This window comes from Pelmatolapia mariae, linkage group LG10_11, assembly GCF_036321145.2.
Source record: "Pelmatolapia mariae isolate MD_Pm_ZW linkage group LG10_11, Pm_UMD_F_2, whole genome shotgun sequence".
NCBI lineage: Eukaryota > Metazoa > Chordata > Actinopteri > Cichliformes > Cichlidae > Pelmatolapia > Pelmatolapia mariae.
In genome coordinates this window covers 66,227,643-66,251,833 of record NC_086236.1, presented here as the reverse complement: position 1 = coordinate 66,251,833, position 24,191 = coordinate 66,227,643, and the positions used below count along the sequence as shown (strand labels likewise).

At 38.1% G+C, this 24,191-nt stretch overlaps 1 protein-coding gene across 2 annotated transcripts; it reads right to left on the bottom strand.

The window, feature by feature from the left end:
- Positions 1-2,965: 2,965 nt before the first annotated feature.
- On the bottom strand, positions 2,966-23,843 carry LOC134637574 (NLR family CARD domain-containing protein 3-like). 2 transcript variants are annotated; one of them, XM_063488023.1, is made up of 12 exons: positions 23,770-23,843; positions 21,999-22,089; positions 20,678-20,785; positions 15,224-15,331; positions 14,353-14,416; positions 13,181-13,409; positions 10,899-12,696; positions 10,636-10,809; positions 10,091-10,264; positions 6,891-7,064; positions 6,660-6,706; positions 2,966-3,500 (listed from the first exon to the last, which is right to left on the bottom strand). In XM_063488023.1, the coding sequence occupies exons 2-12, from the start codon at positions 22,073-22,075 to the stop codon at positions 2,974-2,976; spliced, it is 3,480 nt and encodes a 1,159-aa protein (XP_063344093.1). In that variant the 5' UTR covers positions 22,076-22,089; positions 23,770-23,843; the 3' UTR covers positions 2,966-2,973. The 2 variants fall into 2 exon arrangements, with proteins under 2 accessions (XP_063344093.1, XP_063344094.1); XM_063488024.1 differs by lacking the exons at positions 13,181-13,409; positions 20,678-20,785; positions 21,999-22,089; positions 23,770-23,843 and having other exon boundaries at positions 15,224-15,233.
- Positions 23,844-24,191: the final 348 nt, after the last annotated feature.

Below are 24,191 nucleotides of genomic sequence, written 5' to 3'. Positions count from 1 at the left end.
TGCTGACTCTCATGGATGTATCCTTTTTTTGTGGCAGGTATCACACATTAGTAGAACCAGAACTAAAAATTCTAGCCAACAGTTTAACACTTAAAGAAATAAGAAGTAAATAATTTGGGGAGGGGGAACCTTAATGTGACTGATTTTACACTTAATGACTTCTTTTTTTTAATAGCAAAGGAAGTAAAGGCTTGCGGGTAGTGTAATAGTTAAAGCCATGCCAACTGGATGCATCGAAAACATTAATATGGAAACCTCCTGTGTTATAAAATTATCCATTAGGCATATGTTTCCATTTATTGCAATTTTGTGTTTAGCTATGTATATTGCATGCTTCATGCTCTTTAACCAGCACTTTCAGGCAGACCAGTCTGGAGACCTGGATGTGGTGGAGTTCTTCAAACTGGAGCGTTTTGTGGGCGCTATCAGGAGAGAATACGTGGAGAGCTATGGGAGCAGGAATCAACCCTCTGTTACTGAGAACCAAATGAAAAAGGCTTTAGTTGCCCGCGGTATGACATTATTTCTTTAAAAGTATAGTAAAAATACATCCGTTGACATCCATAATTTGTCCATGTTCATAACTCTGCAGGTAAATCAAGAAAATATACAGATATTCCTTATCGCAGTTACACACTCAGCTGTGTTCGGCTTACAGTACACACTGGACACATTGTACAGACATAAGCTGCAAAGTCACAGAAAACTAAACTACTGTATATTACATTCTTGATGCAGTACAAAAAGTTTGCAGCTGTCATCAAAACGATTCAAAACATTTAAGAAGCAGTCATTTATTTGTAAAAATAAAATAAATAATCAGGGAAATTTCACTCATTATTGCTTTTGCCGTGCAGAATTTCATTTGGATGACGAAACCTTCAGAGTTCTGTGGCAGGAATATCGCTCAGAGGGTGGGATCAACTACGATAAATATGTGGCTGCCCTGACAAAACTTCAGATCCTCAAAGGTAACTGCAACTGTAACACATTGACACCGACTTTAAGGATGTGTTCCAGTTCAATATTAGACTATGTATCTACTACACTGGGTATGATGTATAGAACTATTAACAGGAACAAAATAACATTGTAATGAATTAAAAGTCCTTGAGTGTAATCCTTAAATGAATTTGTATCTATTCCCAATAACCTTTGAATTGTTATTAATTTAGTTGCAATCATTTTTGCAGTTTCGATCTTTCTACAGGCTTGAAATGGCATTTCAAAGTTTTAAATACATGCCTCCTGTCTCAGATCGTTTCAAAGCCCATCTGCTGAACTTGCCCTGTGACTGTCAAGTGGCCAGCTTCACCATCAACCAGGTGAGTTTTCATGTTTTAAATAAAACCTGTGTAATTTAATCTAGCAAGTTGTTACATGTTCACCTATATGGAAAATTACAGAAAAGTGTAGACAATATTAATAATGACTAAAAAGTGTGTTAGTATAGATTATGCATGTGTATAAATCCAAAACAGGCAAAAAGACAACATATATAGACTAAAATGCATTAGGCTGTAGCTGTTTGCAAGCAAAGAAAAAGGAAATTATGGGAGATAATACAAACAGAGAAAATAGCAACAGAGAGATTTATTCTGAGGTCATTGGGTGATTAAGGTGTAAAAATCTGCACTTTGTTACATAAGGTAATTTGGGCTTTCATTCAGAGGAAAATACATGCCTTTTCTTTCTTTCTTTTTTTAAAGAGGTGAAGTAAATATTTATCTGTTTGATGTAAGTAGTAAAAATAGACTGTTTTCTGTCTTCTTTGCTACTTAGCCTAATAAGAGTTAAATAATAAAGAATATCTACATTTTACTTTCCCTATTTATTTTTACAGTTGCATTTTAAAGACTTATTTTCTTTTCAGTTTATGAAGACAGCCATTGTGTGAGGAGCAGAGCTGAACTGACCACAAGAGGACTGTACGTAGGAAATAACTGCATAGCAATTTAGTGATGCATAACTCTGCAAAATATATATATGACTGAAATTTTCTTTAATGACAAACATTTATTTTTAAATAACAGCAATATTAAAGTGACAATAAACACAGAAAAGAAACAGTTTTCAATGCCTGAAGTCTGATTTCAGTGTTAGTTTTAAATGTACTGCTGAATCACATACACATTACCATTTTGCTAAATCTTTACATGCTCACATTAAAATATTGAGAAAAATGTTCAAGAAACTTTTTCTGCACATTCTTTGTTGACAAAAATAATGACATTACATTTGGAAGTCATAATAGGTTAAATAAAACAAAGCCTACTGCCTTTTTTACTTTCCATACAACTAATGAAATTAAAAGAGGTTTACATTGGAACAGTTACAGTATATTTACAGAAACTTCGTGCAACTTGTACAAAATTTACAGTTTCGGTATGGTTGAGTGAATAATCTCACAATTTAGATTTTTTTTTTCTCAATTTATTTATTACCTTTTTGAAGTTCAGAATTCTGATAATCCTGCAAAATATACAAGGGAACATCATTGAATAAATGGCTGTGATACTTTGTAAATTTCATAACCACACCTCAAGAGTCGAGCTCCACATCTTCGCTGCTGGAGCCAGCAAGTTCCACACTTGCACAGCCAGCCAAAGTCAAGCTGCCCAGTGCCCTAACCTCATCGCCACTGTACTGAGTGATGAAGATACTGTTGCCCAGCCTCTCGAAGGTCCTGCACCGCAGCCAGCTCCAAGCCGAACATTCACTTCATGAATGTTCCCACAAGCCAGCTAAACTTCAGGCTGTGAATTGTGGGCCAGCTAACTTGAACTAGCCTAACCTAACCCTAGTTAGACTCAACTGTTTGAGACTTCTGTGCCAGAGCAGGCCTCTTTGATTAATTACTCAGACTTGCTGAATGGTCAGCTACTGGAAAAGCATTGGTGACTTTAAACTATGGCCCTGATCTGTCGCTACTACTGCATCTAAGATGAGTTCCAAACAGATTTAAAGATTTATCTAACACAAAGCCAGCGATGAGTTAAATGGATCAGTCCTGACCCTGAAAGCAGGGTAGACTGGCTCCTTGAATTCAGTACGGAAGGTCTGGAGGTGGATCAGTTTGCCAGAGGAGACATTAAAGAAGGACAGAGTGCCGGCATGCCAGTCCAGGTATACCCCTGTTCTGTTGGCAGCAGTTGTAAGGATGGATGTTCTTTTGTTACCATGTTGGCAAGAGTAACCACCATTAGAGCACATCAGGGTCCAGGACATATCATTGCATCCAAGACAGCTGTCATCCCCTTCCCCCTTCCTCCGGATTCCTTTGTACATCACTCCTAAGTAAATCTGCCCTTCCCATTCAACCTCCCAATAACAACAACCAGACAGACCCTCTGTACACAGCACTTGTTTCCAGTAGTCAAACCTCTCTGGGTGATCAGGATATGACTGCTTCTGTCTATCCATTGTCACTTTTCTGTTGTTGTTTGACATTATAAGGTTTTTGTTTGCAGTGTTTGGGTCCAGTGTGAGTTTACAGGCATCTGAAGGAAAGATAAAGCAGAACAGCAGTTTATTGCCTTTTTTTACTCTAACTTAGATGCTGTTTCAATTTGGGGAGATTGCAACACATGCTTTTTTAGGTGCACTTTACAGATTTACTTTTAAATCATCTCCAGGGAGTCAAAGCCCTGTTTGAAGGTTAAGACCTGATTTTAGGAGAAAGCTGAAATTAGTATCAATTAAGGGCTAGCGTAAGATTTTCACAATTCAAGTGGTAATTATATTCTGTCATGGGTTTGAACACAGAGTTGTTCCTTGAACTCAGAGGATGAGTCCATGCAGTTACAAAAAATGATCAAGCATGTGAATGTCTGCATTTGCATAAACCCAATCAAACACCGGCAGACATGAAAACTATAACACATGCATTAGTTGGGATTGTTAAGAAACGTTATGAACAGAAAGCAACTATTAGCTAAAATATTAGAACCAACCACATAGTGTCAAACTTCAGATCCCAAATTTTTAAGTTGGTCATACACAAACAGATGGAGAGAACAGATTGACACACATCTGGATATATTGCTGGTCATTAGGTCCGATTTTAGATATAAATGTCATTATTCCCAAATTGATTGAAGAAACATTTAAAAACAGTTCCTTGCATAAATCACAAAAAAAAAGGTTTGCTAAGATGTGGAAAGGTTTACTGTTAATTGTTCTCTGTTTAACAACATAAAGAAATATATCTCATGTGGTTATGAATGTTTCTGCTTCCAGTGTTAATACTTTTGCTGTATAAAGTGGAGATTTTATCAGAATAAGCTTAATACAGCCCACATAAGGATGAATCTTATTTTGGGTATTGCCAACAAAGAAGTTACTTTTTACAATGGATTTGCAGTGTCTCAGGCTTTTATTCACATTCATACACATTTATTATATTTATATATTTTTTTCCTCTCTTCCCTCTAGCTTTGGCTCTCTCACATACCATAAATGTCTGTTGAAATACATCTCTTAAGTTTATTAGATTAATGATTTTCTGTGAGAGACAGCCTCACCTGGTGTGTAAAAGAAAAGAAAAAAAACTAAGAGTAATGAGTGAAGTAATTTCATTAATACGTTCAAAGGTCATGATCTGACAATAAATGTTTTTTGTTCTTCTTACAAACATTTTTCCAGTTACTACAAGTGGACCAACCTGTTATTTGGATTAGATATTGATATGATGTTGGCTTATGCTGACTCCCCCACTCCTGCCTTACTGCAAGAGATATCTGCAGTCAGATCAACTTTAGATAGCCTTTTTACGCAAGATGAAGAGCTTAACCTTAAGTTTACTAGACAAAGATTTTATGAACATGGAAACAAAGCCGGAAAATACTTGGCATATCTTACCAAGAAAAGATCCGAAACACAAGTTATTACAGCTATTTGTGATGCTCAGAATGAGCGCGTAAATGATAGTATAACCATAAATAGCATCTTCAAAGAATTTTATTGTAGACTATATACATCTGAACAACCAGTTGACGCACTGAAATTAATGGAGGATTTCTTCTCCAGGCTCAATCTGCCTACCATAGCAACAAAACAACAGACCACCCTTAATGCTCCCATTTCTAGAGAGGAAGTACTAAACGCTATAAAAACTTTAAAGAATGGAAAAGCCCCAGGACCTGATGGTTTTAGTAGGGAATTTTATATTTTAGTTTATTTATATTAATTTAGTGAGCTGTTAATAGACCCATTACTTAATATGTTTAATTATTCGTTCTTGCATAATAGATTACCTCAGACTTTAAGGGAAGCTAATATCTCTCTTATTTTGAAGAAGGGGAAGTGCGCAGAGTCTTGTTCCTCTTATAGACTGATAGCTCTTCTAAATGTGGACTGGAAGATACTTTCTAAAATATTAGCTACCCGACTCGAAATTATCCTGCCTGTAATTATTAAAGAAGATCAAACAGGCTTTATAAAAGGGCGTAATTCCCGTAATAATGTCAGGCGCCTTCTCAATCTAATTCAGGCTGCTCAGCAAAGGAACATGGGTGGTTTGGTGCTTTCTCTGGATGCTGAAAAAGCTTTTGACCGGATAGAATGGAGGAAGAATATTCTACTCCAATGGATTAATGAAAAAGCACCAACTATTAAAGGTTGGCAAAGAGTAGTGCTGGACCTAGTGCCATTGGAATATCTTACATGTGTACTGCAGTCAAAAACAGACCAATTCTTCAAGGTGTGGAACCTGATGTCTCTAATATTATGCTACAAGGATTCTCTTGAATATTCAAACTGCAGCGTTCTACTAGGACCACAGGTATTGTACTGTATTGTATTCTTTATTTATCTTTTAGATGGATCTGAGCCGGTGTTTTGTTTTGTGCTTAATTCTCAGTCTGTTTGTTTGTTTTTGTTTTTGCTTTGTTTTTGGGTTGTTTGTTTATTGATTTGGGGATTTTTTTTTTGGGGGGGGGGGGGGGGGGGGTTGTTTGTTTGTTTTTTTGGCTCTGAACTGTACACTTTATTATGTTATGTAATTATGTACTATTTGTGAAAATGGAAAAAAATTATAAAAAAAAATATACAGTGGAACCCCGTCTTACGAAATTAATTCGTTCCCAAGGGTCTTTTATAAGTCGAAAATTTTCGTAAGTCGAAGCACCTATCGTGTCTTTTGAGTGAGGCGATGCTAAACAACAGGCTATAGGCTAATTGCTAACTAGAACAACAATATGTCATTCAAGTGGAACAGCGAAGCACAAGTACGAAAGTCAAGGGGTTGTCACATGATTCAGAAGGCATTGTGGGCATTGTAGGCTCAGCCAATCAGAGCCAGCGGATTTCATTACTCGGGGATTTTGCCGTAACATGGGCAGAAATACTGCCGTTCAGTGCCGTCCTAACTTGAATTTTTCGTTAAATAGGGTATTCGTAAGTCTGGGTTCCACTGTATATAAAAATATATATTAAAAAAAAAGATATTGATATGATGTTGACTTGAAAAGCTTGTTCGTTAGTATATCATATCAAATCAGGGCAAAGCTCTGGGAGTTTTTGCCCTGGTTGTTTGTGATGCTGGTAAACTGCAGTGGTACACAAAATTACATAAATGAAATGACCTGAAGACTGTTAACACTTAACACTAACAACCAGTGCTGTAATTTTATTTAATGAAAAAAAAAGAGCATACTTACACTTCTGCAGAACAGGTTTTAAGAACTGTGATCCACGGGGTTCAATCCTGGTAGGTATTGAAAAAGCAATTAACAGCAATTAACAAGAAATGATGTGGACAAAGTTGTTGTTTTTTGTAATCATAACATCAAGAGAAATTAATTTTAGCTGCTTAGAAATTAGTCTGGTTTCATTTTTATGTTTTTTAAAAAAAAAAAATCAAATCAATTTATACCTTGGTCTATTCATACCTGAGATCGTTCAGTGCCCAGTTTGAATTCTCTCTTCCAGCAGAGAACAGCTTAACTCCAGATTCTCCTGGATGATTGTAACTCAGATCCAACAATTTCAGGTGAGCTGGGTTAGAATTTAGAGCAGAAGCCACCGAAGCACAGCCTTTCTTTGTGATCAGACATCCTGACAGCCTACACACACAAAAACACACAAACAGAGATTTCTGAAGTCTAAACAGCAAAAAAGTGTCAAGACTAACACAAGGAAGAGCTTTGAATGTTCTTCAAGAAGCCAGAGGAACTATTCCTGAAAACTGCTTAAAGAAATTACAAGAAAGCCTGCAAAAGACAGTTCAGGCTATGCTAAATAATAAAGGTGGTCACACCAAATACTGACTTTATATTGCACTTGAAGTCAAATAAAGAGACTAATTATTTCAATTCAACGGAATTTTAGTTATACAATGCCAAATCACAACGGTTTATATTGTAAGGTAGACCCTACAATAATACAACAGAGAAAACCCAAAACAATCATGATTAAGTAATATGAGCAAGTGCTTTGGTGACAGTGGGAAGGAAAAACTCCCTTTTAACAGGAAGAAACCTCCACCAGAACCAGGCTCAGGGAGGGGCGGCCATCTGCTGGTGTGAGGGGGGAGGAAGACAGGACAAAAGACATGAAGCAAGCCAGAGATTAACAATAACTAATAACTAAATGCAGAGAGGTGTATAAGCACGTAGTGAGTGAGAAAAGTGACTGAAGAAGAAAGAATGCATCGTGGAAATCCCTCAGCGGCCTACACCTATTGCAGTATAACTAAGGGAGGATTAGAAATATATACTTATAACCTATATTTTGTTTCAAAAAAATCACTGCACATATTTCTAATTTTCTAGAAAAATATAAACATATGAGGGGTGGCTCAAGATTTTATATACGAACACATACACACACACACACACACACACATATATATATATATATATATATATATATATATATATATATATATAAGTGTTCAACCCAGCATCACAGCAAAGTGTGTAATAAACACTGGTCCACCGTGTCCATAGACACACATACAGAAATTGCAGTACTGCATGCAGATGTTGTATTGTAGCAGGAGGAAATAATACATTTAAAGCCAAGAAGTTGGTAGTGAGTGTGAAATGAATAGGTGGAATGGCATGTCTATTACACGCTTTCCCATGATATTGGAAGACTGGCTCTAGCCTAAGGACCACATATATAAGGAGCCAAGATGGCCACTACTTCCAGAGGATCATGTGTTTCCCTGATCATCTAACCATCCTCTTATGTAAGATTGATAACCCATATGGAAAAGAAATAGTAAAAACTTATAAAAGACTTGCATAAGATGTGGCCTACTTCATATAGTGAATCATATAAGGCTCATATGATTTACTCATGAAAGTGGCCGCTTTCTCATTACTTTCATATATTGTTTTAGTAAGTATCCAAAACATACAAGTTTCATTTATATAATTTTTCAAGGGATCTTACATCTGTTTTCAGTCTTGTATGCTTTTCATACAAGTTTACACAAGACAGATACAAACTTTATAAGATTTATATATATCTTTTCCATATGGGAAGGAGTGGGTAGGGTTGAGCCACCATTTATTTTTGTTAACTTTTAACCTTTCTCCATTTTTTGGATAACTTCTGGAGTTAAGACTATGTTGTTGATTTGATACTTTCAGGTAGGTTTTCTGAGCTTGTGTTCGGTTTTGTTGTTTTGTCCTTAACACACCGTGAGGATTTAATAATCCTGACATGATTCCTGTTAATTTGCTGAATAATAAATACAACATTGGTTTATGCAGATAACTTGTTTGTTGTGGCTGCTTGGGTTTGGTAAGTGGACGCCTATCTCGTGTTGTGTTCTGGCCCCCTAGTCAGGGCATAATAATAATAATAATAATAATAATGATAATAATAATAATAATAATAATACATTTTATTTATAGGCGCCTTTAAAGACCCTCAAGGTCACCTTACAATAGTACAAAAAACATAAGGTAAATTAATTTTTTTTTTTTTTAAAAAGCATGAAAGTATAAAAGCTAAACAAGGTAAAAAAAATAGATTAAGACGGAATCACAATGAAGGCCATGCAATTTTGAGTAGATGTAATAGAGTAGCTGTATGTTGAACTAACTGCAATTTATGGAGAGATTATGAGGTAGACCACAGAGAAGAGAATTGCAGTAATCTAAACGAGATGTGACAAGAGCATTGACAAGTATGGTGGTACTGTTTGGAGTGGGTGAAGGACGAAGGCGGTTAATATTACAAATATGAAAATAGGAAGACGGCGTGATATTATTTATATGTGCTGTGAAGGAAAGAGTACTGTCAAGGATCACACCAAGACTCTTAACCTGAGGGGAAGGTGTGACAGCAGAGTTATTAATGGATAATGAAAAACTTCTGGTTGGAACTTCAGTCTGTTTTGATTTGGTGCCTATTAGAATAAATTCTGTTTTATTGCCATTAAGTTTAAGAAAGTTGTGAGTAAACCAAACCTTGATTTCACTTAAACAATCAGAAATGTGGGAGAGTAGCTGTGGGTTTGGAAGACAAGTAGAGCTGGGTGTCTTCTGCATAGCAGTAAAATTGGATGTTATATTTCTTGAAAATATTACCTAGGGGCAGGAGATAGATAATAAAAAAGAAAGGACCTAGGATAGAGCCAGAATTAACTGGAGTAGATAGTGATCTGTGAGTGAGCAATTGAATAAACTGTGAGCAGCCAGAGAGATATAAGGTAAACCAGGCGAGTGCTGTACCATTGATCCTAATAGATGCTAATCTATGAAGAACGATGTGGTGAGAGACAGTATCAAAAACTGCTGTAAGCTCAAGGAGAATGAGGACAGTGATGACTCCAGTCAGCTGCAAGCAGAAGATCATTTGTTATTTTTACTAGAGTTGTTTCTGTACTATGAAATGAACGGAAGCCAGACTGAAACTGTTCATACAGGTTACTACCAGTGAGGTGTCTATGAACCTGTGCATTCACTATCTTTTCCTGAATTTTGGCTGCAATAACTGAAAAGGTGACCCCTTGATACTGGCCTGAAAGGTTTGATGAAAAAAAAAGGGGGAGAAAGAGACATATGAAAATATGATTTTTTTTCTGCCTAGATCATTTTTTTTAAAGAGGCTGAACAAATGGCTGTATCCTGACCTGAGAGTTTCCAGTCTGCATTCTGGGATTTTTAGTCCTTCACAGAGCAGCATCACAGCTGAATCCTCCAAGTTATTGTTACTCAGGTCCAGCTCTCTCAGACTGGAGGGCTTGGAGCTGAGAACAGAAGCCAGTGCCTCGCAGCTTTTTCCTGACAGGTTGCAGCAACAAAGACTAAAAAAAGGAACAAATAACAAAATAGTGTGATGACAACAACTCATTGTCCTTAAAATGCAGCTGTTTTCCAATACTGCCAAAAAATAAAGATAAGCATTTGAAAGATATTTTGTTAAGTTACAGTTATTATAGAATCACATTTATCAAAAATTATTAAATAACAGTAGTTAAACTTTTATTATTACATTAGCAGCATTAACAACAGTGGGCCCTGTTAAAGAGCCAGTTATTGCAAATAAATAAATACATGTTTTAATCTGATAATAGTCAGTTATAATAAAGAAATTACATTACTGATTACACATTTGATGACATGTACCCATGCTAAAGCAGGTTTTAAATAACTATTTGATTCTTTTAATCCTAACCTGAGTGTTTCCAGTTTGCAGTGTGGACTCTGTAATCCTTCACAGAGCAGCTTCACTCCACAATCCTGCAGATTGTTGTAATTCAGGTCTAGTTTTCTCAGACTGGTGGACTGGGAGCTAAGAACTGAGGCCAGAGGCTTCAAACTTCTCTCTGACAGGTTATGGCAACTCACCCTAAAAGTATTTGCAACAAAAAGTATTTGAACTGACAGATCTTTTTATACACTTTTATACATTTGATTTATACAGCTATTTTAACCTACACAGCTTTGGTAAAGGCTTTGACCACTGGCAGCAGCCTCAGAAGAACCTCCTCTGAAGTGGAGTATTTATTCAAGTCAAACACATTCAGCTCTTCTTCTGATGACAGTAAGATGAAGACCAAAGCTGACCAATGAGAAGTAGACAGTTTATCTATGGGCAAACGTCCTGAGCTCAAGTGCTGTTGTATTTCTTCTGTTAGAGAATGATCATTTAGCTCATTCAGACAATGAAACAGGTTGATGCTCTTCTCTGGACAGGAAGTGGAACTGATCTTATTCTTGATGTACTGGACTGTTTTGTGATTGGTCAGTGAGCTGCTTTCTGTCTCTTTCACTAAACCGTGTAGCAGTCTCTGATTGTTCTCCAAAGATAAACCAAGGAGGAAGCGCAGAAATAGGTCCAGGTGTCCATTTGGACTCTGTAAGGCCTGGTCTACAGCACTCTGGTAGAGAGATACTGAATCAGGTTTGGTTTTAAACAGTTTGGACCACACTGAAGTTCCTTCTGACATCAAATTGACTCCAGAATTGAAAAATGTCAGATAAACATGAAGAGCAGCCAGAAACTCCTGAACACTCAAATGAACAAAGGAGAACATCTTGTCTTGGTACAATCCACTTTCCTCTTGAAAAACTTGTGTGAATACTCCTGAGTACAATGCGGCTGCTCTGATATCAATGCCACCCTCTGTCAGATCTGATTCATAAAAGATCAGGTTCCCTTTGTGCAGCTGCTTATATGCCAGTTCTGCCAACAACTCGATCATCTTTCTGGTCTCTGGAGTCCAGTGTGAATCTGTCTCAGCTCCTCCATCATACTTGATGTTCTTCAGTTTGCACTGAACCACCAGGAAGTGAATATACATCTCAGTTAGGGTCTTGGGCAGCTCTCCTCCTTCTTTTGTTTTTAATACCTTCTCCAAAACTGTAGCAGAGATCCAGCAGAAGACAGGGATGTGGCACATGATGTGAAGGCTTCGTGACCTTTTGATATGGGAAATAATTCTGTTTCTCTGCTCTTCTTCACTAAATCTTTTGTTGAAATATTCCTCCTTCTCCATGTTGTTGAAACCTCTAACCTCTGTCACCATGTCTATGTACTCAGGTGGGATCTGATTGGCTGCTGCAGGTCGTGTGGTTATCCACACATGAGCAGAGGAAAGCAATTTCCCACTTATGATGTTTGTCAGTAGCACATCCAATGAGGTGGACTCTGTAACATCAGTCAGGATATCAGTTTTGTGGAAGTCCAGTGAAAGTCGACACTCATCCAAACCATCAAAGATAAACAAAACCCTAAAATCCTGGAACCTGCAGATTCCTTCTTCTTTCATTTCAGGAAAGAAGTGATTAACAAGTTCCACCAAACTAAACCTTTTCTCTCTCAGCACATTCAGCTCTCTAAAAGAAAATAGAAATATGAATTGGATATGCTGGTTGCCTTTGCCTTCAGCCCAGTCCAAAGCAAACTTCTGTGTTAAAACTGTTTTCCCAATGCCAGCCACTCCCGTTGTCATGACTGTTCTAATTGGTTCATCTCTTTCAGTAGAGAGTTTAAATATGTCTTCTTGTTTGATTTTTGGTTCAATTCCATCTGATTTCCTGGATGCTGCTTCAATCTGTCTGACTTCATGCTTGGAGCTGACCTCTGCAAATCTCCCCTCTGTGATGTAGAGCTCTGTGTAGATCTGATTCAGAAGAGTTGGATTTCCTGCTTTGGCAATCCCCTCAAACACACACTGAAACTTCTTCTTTAGACTTGATTTGAGTTTATATGGACACATGGCCCCACAAGCTCCTAACAAGAAAAATGATAAAATTGTATTAAATTAGACCATTGTACAGGTATCTCAATTTCCCTACTTTAAACCAAAGACAAATTAGGTGACAGAAAAATAATAAAAAGCTAACACAAACAAAGCCACATTTATCTCTTAATGTTATGGTAGAAAATCATTTCTTTTGGGGCGTTTTCGTTCACACGTTAATTTTATACACATGTGATATTGAAATAATCCAAAATTTTATAAGCAAAATAATCAACTTATTGTCACTACTGAATCACTCACTGGGTGATTTAGTAACGAATTTTACTGATAGAAAAAAATGTGATTTCTACTACCCAGACAGAAACTCTTGATATACTCTTGGATAGTATGCATAGCCAAGAAGATCTTTAAAGATGTAATGTTTTGTATAGAAGATTTTCAGCACCTCAGATTTTAATTGTTTTTGGCTTGTATGTTTGTTTTGCTTCATCTACTGTATTAAAAACCTCTTACTGTTTTGCAGAGAGTCAGCCAGCTCTCCATGTTTCATTCGTCTCATGACCTGCAGTGTGATTTTCAGAAAAGCCTCTCTGCACCTCCATCTCTGGTCTTCATCTTCACTATTATTTATCTCCTCATCCTTAGCTTCACTCTCCAAGCATTTTGGGTAATCTGGACTCAGCAATTTACGAAATGTCTTCAGCTCATTTTTCACAAAAGTAACAATGTTCTCCTCAACAACCTGTAATACAATAATACTTGATTAAATTTCAGTTTCAGAAGCAGAAATGTATCTCTGTCAAAAACTTCATAGACCTACATTCTGTCCAAAATTTATCATTATGTACCTTCAGTTGACTCCTTCCTATCTTCTTTCTATGTCTAGGGAACAGCCATGTATACAAACTCATTCCACCCACATGTATACATTATTTTATTCTTTTAGTTTGTTTGTAAAGCTGAGGGTATAAACACTGCAAAATAGTTTCACCTCAGTTCTTTCTTTACCACAACAGACTGGTGCAAAACACTGCAGATCCTGTGCCAAACCATTTGTCAATCCCACTCTGCACTTTTTCCCCCATAAACAAAACCTAAAATACCTGAATTCCACCACTTGGGGAAACAGCTCCTCCCCAGTTTGGAGTGGACACTTTCCCCCTAATACCCTTAATAAGAAACACTGCTTCAGACTTGGTGCAAATTCTCATTCCAGCCATTTCATACTGAGTTTCAAGTAGAGCTCAATACTTGATGACACCAAAAGGGCAACATCAAAAAAGATGTGATCCTGAGAGGTTCAGCTATGTCAATCAAGATGGCCCAACAACATCCTAAACCTTCAGGAACTCAGGGTTAAACTCATTCAGTCCCCCCAAGAAGGGGCCCACATTATATTACATCAAGTGTCGACCATCTGGTTGTGTAAGTGCCACCACAATAGGCCACAGCCAGTTTCCTACTGCTGACTCAGCAGTAGAAGCGTGGAAGATAGTTCATATGGACTGAATGTCCCTAGTTTTTCCTCAGTGTTCTGCAAAATGCGGAAGTTTAAGATTTCCTGGATCAGGACCTCCACCACACACTCTCAGAATATGCTCAAAATATGTTTTAGTGACCTAGACCAGTTAAAGTACTCTATTTCTTTTATTTATTTACAGAGGGTTGCTTATACAGTTACTAACCAGAAATACGGAGTCCAGGTCTGTCTGATGATAGGTGGACCCCTGTGACACTGTCTGGTGACCTCTGTGGGCAAAACATGACTCATTATTGATGATTACTAAATCATGTCCCTCTTATATTGCTAGGGAGTCAAATAACACATCAGTAATGCCACTCACACCTCCAGGTCACACTGTATTGATGCAGTAATTCGTGGTAAAGAAGATGGAAATCAGTATGGAATATTAATGAACATACTTTTCAGACGTTAAGTAATCTACGTTATTTCTTGATTTTATTTTTTGATTGATCCAATTAAATATTCTGAAATAATAGATTTCTGATTTGAATGAGCCGTAAGCCACAGTCATGAAAATTAAAACAAAAAAGTCATTACATATTGAGACAGAGGCAAGTTTAGATTTTGGCTTTGTAAAGTGTTTAAAACAAAGAAAAAGGAATAAGAGAACAAATTTATTCTGCATGCAAAGAGGAGACATATTTGTATACGTTACATAACAAAACAACATTTTTAGTTTGGGACAAAACACATTAAAACAAATGTGCATTTAAAAAAATAATAGAAGCTACATTAAATGGAGCCCATGGTACTTGCTTTAGAAAGTCTGTGCCTCGCCTCTGTCAGTGCGCCCCAGGGTGGCTGTGGCTACAACGTAGCTTGCCATCACCAGTGTGTGAATGTGTGTGTGAATGGGTGGATGACTGGATATGTAAAGCGCTTTGGGGTCCTTAGGGACTAGTAAAGCGCTATATAAATACAGGCCATTTACCATTTACTGACTGACACAGTTGATGGCAAGAGAAACAAACAACATAGATCTTTTTAATACCGATCTCACAGTTATGCTACAAACTGCTCTGCTGACTTACTCTGTAGCTGATTCTTGTTGGTTGAAACTAATCGGGTAATCCCTGGATCTCTGACTCTCCATGGATACACAGCTTTGTGAAGTTGAGTTTAATTGTTCCTGTTTAGTCCTGAAAGAAATGGACAACACAAAAAAGTCAAAGGATAAGTGTTACTAGTTATGCTCCTGTCACGGTCCTGGGTCGGTGACCCAGTGTTTTGAGTTTCTTGTGTCTCTGAGTTTTTGTATTATGATCTTAGTTCCCTTTGTTCCCCCAGTTTATTCTTTAGTCTTCTAAAGTTTATTCTTAGTTTGGCTTTCTTGTATTCTCTTTAGTTCTCTGAGTATTTAGTAGCTGCCCTCTGTGTCTCTTTGTTGTTGTTCTCTGTGTTTCTTAGTTGCTCTGTCTCCCCTAGTCTAGTTTGCATCTGTGCTACTTCCTGTTTTACTTTGAAGGTCCATGTCTCATGTGAGTGTATCCTACTTTGCTCCCTCGTCTCGTCAGTTCGGATTTCTCCCAGCTGTGCTCCCCTTCTGTGTCTCATTCCCCTCGTTATTTTCCCAGTGTATTTAAGCCCTGTGTTTCCCTGTGTCAGTGTCGTGATCTCCCTCATGCTGTGTGTTTCTACCTGTACTCTGTGTGTTTTGTTAGAGTCTTCCCAGTTTAGGTTTTGTAGAGTTTTGTGTTCAGCAATAAAAGCTGCCATTTTGAGTTCAGTCCTGTCTCCAGTGAGTTTGCGTTTGGGTCCAATTCCTGCCTGCACATAGCCGAAACATGACAGCTCCAACAATGTCATGCTCCACAAGTCTGGTGGAGCATGACATTGTTTTAAGACCCGATGCAGCTGTGAAGCGTTTGAGGTACAGGATACCAGAACACTTCCTGGTGGAGCTAAAGGAGGAGGTGGACCTCATGCTGTCTCTTGGAATCATCCAACCTTCAACAAGTGAGTGCTGCAACCCTGTTGTGTTGGCTCCGAAAAAGGATAGCACAATTTTGCATCGACTTCAGGTACCTCAATTTCATATCAAAATTTGACTCTTACCCAATGCCACGCATTGACGATCTCATCGAGCGTTTGGGGAAGGCAAAATATCTAACAACCATTGATCTCTCCAAGGACTACTGGCAAGTACCCCTCACTAAACAGTCTCAAGAGTTGACAGCATTCCGTACTCCGTGGGGATTGTTCGAGTTCACCATCCTGCCATTTGGTCAGCATGGGGCCCCAGCAACATTTCAAAGACTAATGGATCGGGTACTCTGTGGGCTCTCAGCATTCACCTGTGCGTACCTTGATGATGTTGTTTTCAGTGGAACTTGGGAAGAGCATGTAGATCACCTAAGGGTCATGTTGGATCGACTGCATTCCGCAGGCCTTACCATCAATCCAGCAAAGTGTGCTCTTGCTCGGACTGAAATCCAGTACCTTGGGTTTACGGTTGGAGGTGGGACAATTAGACAGGTTGACAAAATTAATGTGACTGCATCATGTCCTCTTCCACAAACCAGGAAACAGCTGCGATCCTTCCTCGGCATGGCTGCGTTCTACAACAGATTAATTCCCAACTTCTCAGCGAGAGCAGCCCCACTGACGGACAGGACTGGCTCAAGATGTCTCAATAAGATTCGGTGGACAGCTGAAGCCGTTGCAGCTTTCAAAGACATTCGCCAGTCCTTGAGTAAGGACCCAGTTTTACACTCACCAGATTTTACAAAAGACTTTACATTGCAGACTGATGCTTCTGAAAGGGGTCTGGGAGCAGTGCTTCTGCAGGAACCACCAGAGGATCGACATCCTGTCACCTACATCAGCCGTAAGCTTCTACCAAGGGAGAGCCGCTATGCAACGGTTGAGAAGGAAGCCTTGGCCATTAAATGGACACTTGACTCTTTCAAATATTATTTGCTGGGAAGAGAATTCATCCTTCAAACTAATCACAAAGCCCTGCAGTGGCTGAAAAGAATGAAAGACACTAATGGGATAATCACCAGGTGGTATCTGGCTATGCAGCCATACCGGTTTAAGGTTCACTACATCCCTGGTAGAGACAAAACCACTGCTGATTACCTCTCTCGCTGCCTGAAGGAAGATCCAGAAGAGTGTGTGTGGGGGTGGGGTGGGGTGGGGGGATGATGGCCAAACCCATGGCCACACTCTAAAGTCGGTAACTCTTGTGTATTTTCATTTCTTCATTTGAACACAATAACACACTTTAGTTTCCAATAAGTTTGATTGGTTTGGATACATTTGTTCTATTTGTAAGCGCGCACATTTAGTTTACTTATGTATGCATACCAGTTCATGACTTTGATTTCTGACTGACCTTTGTCTTTATTTGCTTCTTACCTGCCATCATCCCTGGGGGTTGCCAGACAAAAGATGGCGGCAAGGGTTTAGAGCCATTAAATACAAAGAGGGATAACTGGACCACACCACCACTTCCTGCTGAAGGGGAGAATGTGTGTTTTCTTTAATTAAAAACAAAGTATTTGTACTTAGGGGTGGGTTTTAATAATCGATTCATCGATTAAAATCGATTCTGGCCTGGATAACATGAAATCGATTCATTAAAATCCTGAATCGATTTTTTTAATATAAATTTATTTTGCCCGAAACGCCAGAATCTCAGGTGAAACCTCACAAAATTTCAACAACCACCAAACAGCTAAGACAGTAAATGAGAGCAGGTACACGGATTCTGCACAAGGACGTAAACACACAGCGCGGACCCGCGGATCAGAATCAGTGAGATGTCGCCTTTCTCACCCGACGGGCGCTGCAGCTTTAAGCGGCTGCGCGCGCTCCCACGGACGGCAATCACTTTCTGGCAGACAATCACTTTTTGGCACAACAACTGCACGGACACGGTCGGGGCTGAAAGCCGACAGCTCGCTGATTCTGATCTGTCGGCGGGTCCGCGCTTTGTGTTCACGCCCTTTTTGCGCTGATTCTAAAGCTGTTAGTTTTATCTCTCTCCAAACAATATTGACCGAACCAGCAGCAAAAGAAGATCCAAACTACGCTTCACATAAACATTGTCATGAAATCACTCTGACTTTTACTGTTTTGCTTCACCCACGATAAAATCACACGTCATGCACAGCTCTCTCTCTCTCTCTCTCTCTCTCTCTCTCTCTCTCTCTCTCTCTCTCTCTCTCTCTCTCTGTACTTCAAGAACAGTTTCCCGTCTAAAAATCTGTTTTCTGCATTATTCGCTTGCTTGTTACGCACAAGTCTACTGTTGTTTACAGCGCTGTCGGCCACTGTTTTTTTTCGTTTTACAAACTTCCGAAAAGAAAACCTAATTTCTGCCGTTCAATACTGAACAAATTTAAACTTTTTAAAATTATGCAAAATGCAAAACGCTTAGCCGTGTCTCTAATAAAACTGCTGTAACATCAGAGGTAACGTTCATATGTTTATTAATGGTTTTCTTTCGTTTTTGATGTACTGCAGAATATTTTTATAAAATCCCAGGCCAGGAAAACCACCTTCATGTTTTTCTGTGTTTTATCTTCAGCTACTTTGACACAAAGGCATCTGCTGTGACGCTTACACCTTTGATAAAGTCTTGCGTGTGTCAGCTTCCTTTTTATAGATACAAAAATATGTAAATGTACTGATCTGAATTATAATATTTCTGACTGTCAAAATTTCCCAGATTCAAATCGAATTTAATTGAATCGAATCGAATCGTGGATCGAATCGATTCGGGACCTTGTGAATCAGAAACGAATCGATTCTAGAAATCAGTGACGATACCCAGCCCTATTTGTACTTAAATATTGAGTTTAGGGTTTAGTGGTTTCTGATTTTCTTCTTTGGTGTTTTGTTTATTTACAAACTAGACTGTGCTGCATCATGTTGTGATTTATGATTGTGTTTTTGTTTAGTTACCCCTCGTGTGTCATAGTGGTGTGTGTGTGTGTGTGTGTGTGTGTGTGTGTGTGTGTGTACACACACACCCTTGTGTGTTCGTGTTTAGGTCAGTTATGGTTGTTTGGGCAGTCAGTTGGTTTGTTAAGTTTGCAGTCTTTGCCTGAGTTCTGTTTTGTTTCTTTGACCTCTTTTATGAGCTCAACATTTATTACTTTTGTAAATATGATTTTGGGTTTTTTTTGTTTGTTTGGTTTTTTTTGGGGGGGGGGGGGGGGGGGGGTTAAATAAACGGAAACACTATTTTTCTAATAATTCCTGTGACGACTCCTGCTTTTTCAACTCTATCACAATATAAATAAACAATGTTTTTTAAAATTTTACTCAATTTAATTCCATTCAATGGCTTTCAGAAATAGTCACTATATACAGTTAGGCCAATATATATTTGGATACTGGCACAAGTTTTGTTTTCTGTTTACTGAAACATATTCTAGTTGTAATTATATAATAAACATGAACAGAAAGTGTAGACTCTCAGCTTTCATTTGAGGGTATCCACATTCAAATTGGAAGAAGGATTTAGCAGTTTCAGCTCCTTACCATGTGCCACCCTCTTTTTAAAAGGAACAAAAATAATTGGACAATTGACTCAAAGGCTATTTCATGGGCATAGATGGGCAATTCCTTCGTTATGTCATATGTATGATCAGTTAGGGAGATAAAAGGCCTGGAGTTGATTTGCGCATTGCATTTGTAAGATTTTGCTGTGAACAGAACATGCGGTCAAAAGAGTTCTGCATTCAGGTTAACAAACCATCTTTAAGGGAGTGAAAACTGATAAAAAGTCATCCGAGAAATTGCTACAATATAAGGAGTGGCAAAATCTACAGTTTGGTACAAAAATATGGAGTCCAAGTCTGTCTGATGATAGGTGTGGACCCCTCTGACACTGTCTGGTGACCCCTGTGGGCACAACATGACTCATTGATGATTACTAAATCATGTCCCTCTTATACTGCTAAGGAGTCAAATAACACATCAGTAATGCCACTCACTAATCACCTCCAGGTCACACTATATTGATGCAGTAATTTGTGGTATAGGAGGTCAAAATCAGTATGGAATATTAATGAACATACTTTTCAGACATTGAGTACTATACATTATTTCTTGATTTGAGTTTTTGATTGATCCAAGTAAATATTCCGAAATAATGGATTTCTGATTTGAATGAGCTGTAAACCACAGTCATGAAAATTAAAACAAAAAAGTCATTACATATTGAGACAGAGGCAGGTTTAGATTTTGGCTTTGTAAAGTGTTTAAAACAAAGAAAAAGGAATAAGAGAACAAATTTATTCTGCATGCAAAGAGGAGACATATTTGTATACGTTACATAACAACACATTTTTAGTTTGGGACAGAACATGTGCATTTTAAAAAAAATAATAGAAGCATTAAATGGAGCCCATGGCACTTGCCTCAGGAAGTCTGTGCCTACTGACTGACACAGTTGATGGCAGAGAAACAAACAACACAGATCTTTTAATAATAATTTCACAGTTATGCTAAAAACTGCTTTGCTGACTTACTCTGTAGCTGATTCATGTTGGTTGAAACTAATTGGGTAATCCCTGGATCTCTGGCTCTCCATGGATACACAGCTTTGTGAAGGTGAGTTTGAATGTTCCTGCTTAGTCCTGAAAGAAATGTACCATACAAAAAAGTCACACGGAAGTTCTATAGACTTCAGTCACTGACAGGAAAAATGGTAAGTGGTACTAGTTACCATACATAGCCAGACAAATTAGAAGAAAGGTACTGACCTCATACCTTCATGATCACCAAGTGATTTATTACTTACTACTCATATTTAGTTATATATTACTTTGAATATTATTTTTCAATATGCCTCATTTTTTAATTCAGTTTATGGTTATACTTTTGTACTCTGGTTTGTGTGTGCTCTGAAAATGTCAAGATGTGACAACAGAAAGCTAGTTTGCAAGTCGAGGTTATATACATCTGTCCAAGAATGCTACCAACATGTGTTTAACTGCTAACCAGTGTAATGTCTTTAACATCCATGTGAAGAGTTTTACTGAAAAAAATGAATTATTTTTTAGAGCATATTGGACATGGAGTATCAAACAATATATAACTCTGTTGATTTACTGCATTCTTATCTTTCATGATATAAATAAACATTTTTTTAATAAATTTTATTCCATTCACTGGCTTTCAGAAATATTCATTATATATAATTAGGTTCATATATATTTGGATACTGACACAAGTTTTGTTTTCTGTTTACTGAAACATATTCCAGTTAAGAACAGAAAAAAACCCATCTGAGAAATTTCTTGATGCATGCTCAATCATCCAGGTAAGTAAATCTCCAAAAGTTGATTCTGTTCATCTGGACGTAGCGTTTTCAGCTACGTCCAGATGAACAGAATCAACTTTTGGAGACATCCGAGAAATTGCTACAATATTAGGAGTGGCAAAATCTTCAGTTTGTTACATGCTGAGAAAGAAATAAAACACTGGTGAACTCAGCAACACAAAAAGACCTGGATATCTACAGAAGACCACATTTCCATGGTGAAGAGAAATCCCTTCACAACAACCAACCAAGTGAACAACACTCTCCAGGAGGAAGGTGTATCGATATCCAAGTCTACCATAAAGAGAAGACTGCGTGAAAGTGAATACAGAGGGTTCAACTCCAAGGTGCAAGCCACTAATAAGCCTTAAGAATAGAAAGGCTAGATTGGACTCTGCTAAAAAAAAAAAAAAAAAAAAAAAAAAAACAAGGACAAGGGACAGAATGGGACCCAAGGCCATCCTGATAAAACATTTTCCAAAACTTTAAATCAGAGGATTTTGAGTTGAAAGAGATTTCCATCTTACCTCTCGAGGTCTGCCTGGCTGCCATGTTCCTCATTTGAGGGCAGCAGTCCCTCATCTTTTTCCTCAGACTGACTCATAGGACAGTTTTTACCTTTACAAAAAAAACAAACCCAACATGCTCCATTATTATCAGGACATGCTCATAACAGGGTTGTGAGGAGGTTCATTAGGTCCTAATGAACCTCCTTAAATTATTGTTGTGTGACTATGTCACACAACAGCCTGTTCTTCCAGCTTCTAGCAGGAGATGCAGGATTCACACATCGCGTACCAGCTGACAAATGAATATTGGTTTTTTTTGCCGTTATAAGACAGTTCAATAAACACGCATGAACACATGACAAAACACATACATTAACACTTAAAGTGCAATTACATAATCACACATTTGTGCACTGTCTTTTATTAATTGTTTTCTTCTTGTACTATTTGTTTTGTTATGCCTATGTGCCTTCAGTAATGAATAAACTCAGTAAACTGATCATCAGAGAATACAGTGAGTGGAGTTTGATGTGCTAAGGGAGTGTGAGTTTCCTGGACCACAATGTGATCATACCTGGCTTTAGGACTTTTTAGGAGAATACAGGAATTAATCCGACATTCTCTTTTTCATTACATCACTTCCACTTTCCCACACTGTAAAACTCAATGCTGGCATCATTGCTGTAGTCCAATCATCTTTCTGCCCACCTTCTTCAAACCAATTACCCTCCAAGCACCATAGTTTAAATCACACTGCTCATCTTTGATTTTCCCTTGCATGAACCTATGTGCAACCCACCTCACACAAGTCATTTCATCCAAGCCTCCATCTTATTTTCACCACCACCAGCATCTACCAGAGGGTCCTGCCTCAATTCCTATCGCCACTGAGATTTCACTCTGTGAGGAGCCATTGGAGTCTAATCAAATCTTTATTCAATTCCTTCTAATAATCTGGCCTTATTGAACTGCCAGCTGCTGTAATCAATATTATTTGCCAGTCAAAGTTGTCATTGTTACGACTGTTAGAATACAGTTTGAATTAATACGTTTCATTCCACCATCATCTGATTAAGATAGCTAGCTATGACTGAGATGGATAATTGTAAATAACAGTGATGCTCAAAAGAGGGAGGTGAAAAGAGAGCAGGATAAGTACAGTGCCAGGGCTTTGGATTTGAGCAGTGTTGTCACTGACTTTGCTAAGTGCAAAACCTAAAAGATGATGTTCTGATGGGTGAGTAGTTTGTGTTCTTTCCTGAACGCAAACTGAAATAGTTATATGCTGAAAATATGTGCTCAGGTTTTAAGTACCTCCCCCCGACACCCATCCCCCGGAAAGGATGCCTGTGCCTGTCAGCCTTCTGTGCTTCCAGTAGTCCTTTTTAACCTAGCTCTAGTTTCACTTCCTCATAGCAATAAATTGTATGACGTGTTATCTAAGTACTGTGAACACCAGGGTAGAGTTAGTCCGACAGGAAAACAACAGCGGGCCCCGATCAGTTCTTAGGTTCATACTGATGTTCACACGGTGTTTGTCTGCTTTTTATTACCAGTTTCATCACGTAAATAATAAATTTTCCCGATAAAGCTTTCTAATTACGTCCTTACTTTCGGCTATGTAGTCGAAATGGTTTTTAGTTTGCTTGGATAATAAAGACAAGCTATTAGAGATATTTCCGTATTTTGTATATACTCGCTAAACGACGCCGTACACTTCGATACAGTAGAAGGTAGACGTAACCTCAGACTTGAACAGCAGCAGTGAACAGCAGTTTTGCTGACCTACCTTTTATATGTTACCGAGTTATCTGTTGTGGCGAAAAAGGAGAAGCGAAAGTATGAAGTTCTGTTGAAGTCAGCTGATTACCTGCTGTTGAAGTCAGCTGATTACGTGCTGTTTAAAGAGTTATTCCCTCTATATCCAATGATTCAAACGTTCGTAAGAGTTTTACAGAAAAATGCAGACTAATGTACCCTTTAGAAGAAGGAGAATAATATGGGCTACAAATAAATCATTTTCAGGCGGGGAAGCTGCTCAGTATTCCATACTCTATTTCAACATTGTATTATTGTTAAAAGCTGAATTCGTGTAAACTTAGTCATCTAATCGATTTCGGCATCAACGAGAACGACTAGGCTTGGTATCAAAATATATTCTGATAAAGCTTTACCCTGAAAATTCAGTTACAGCTATACAAAAACACGTAT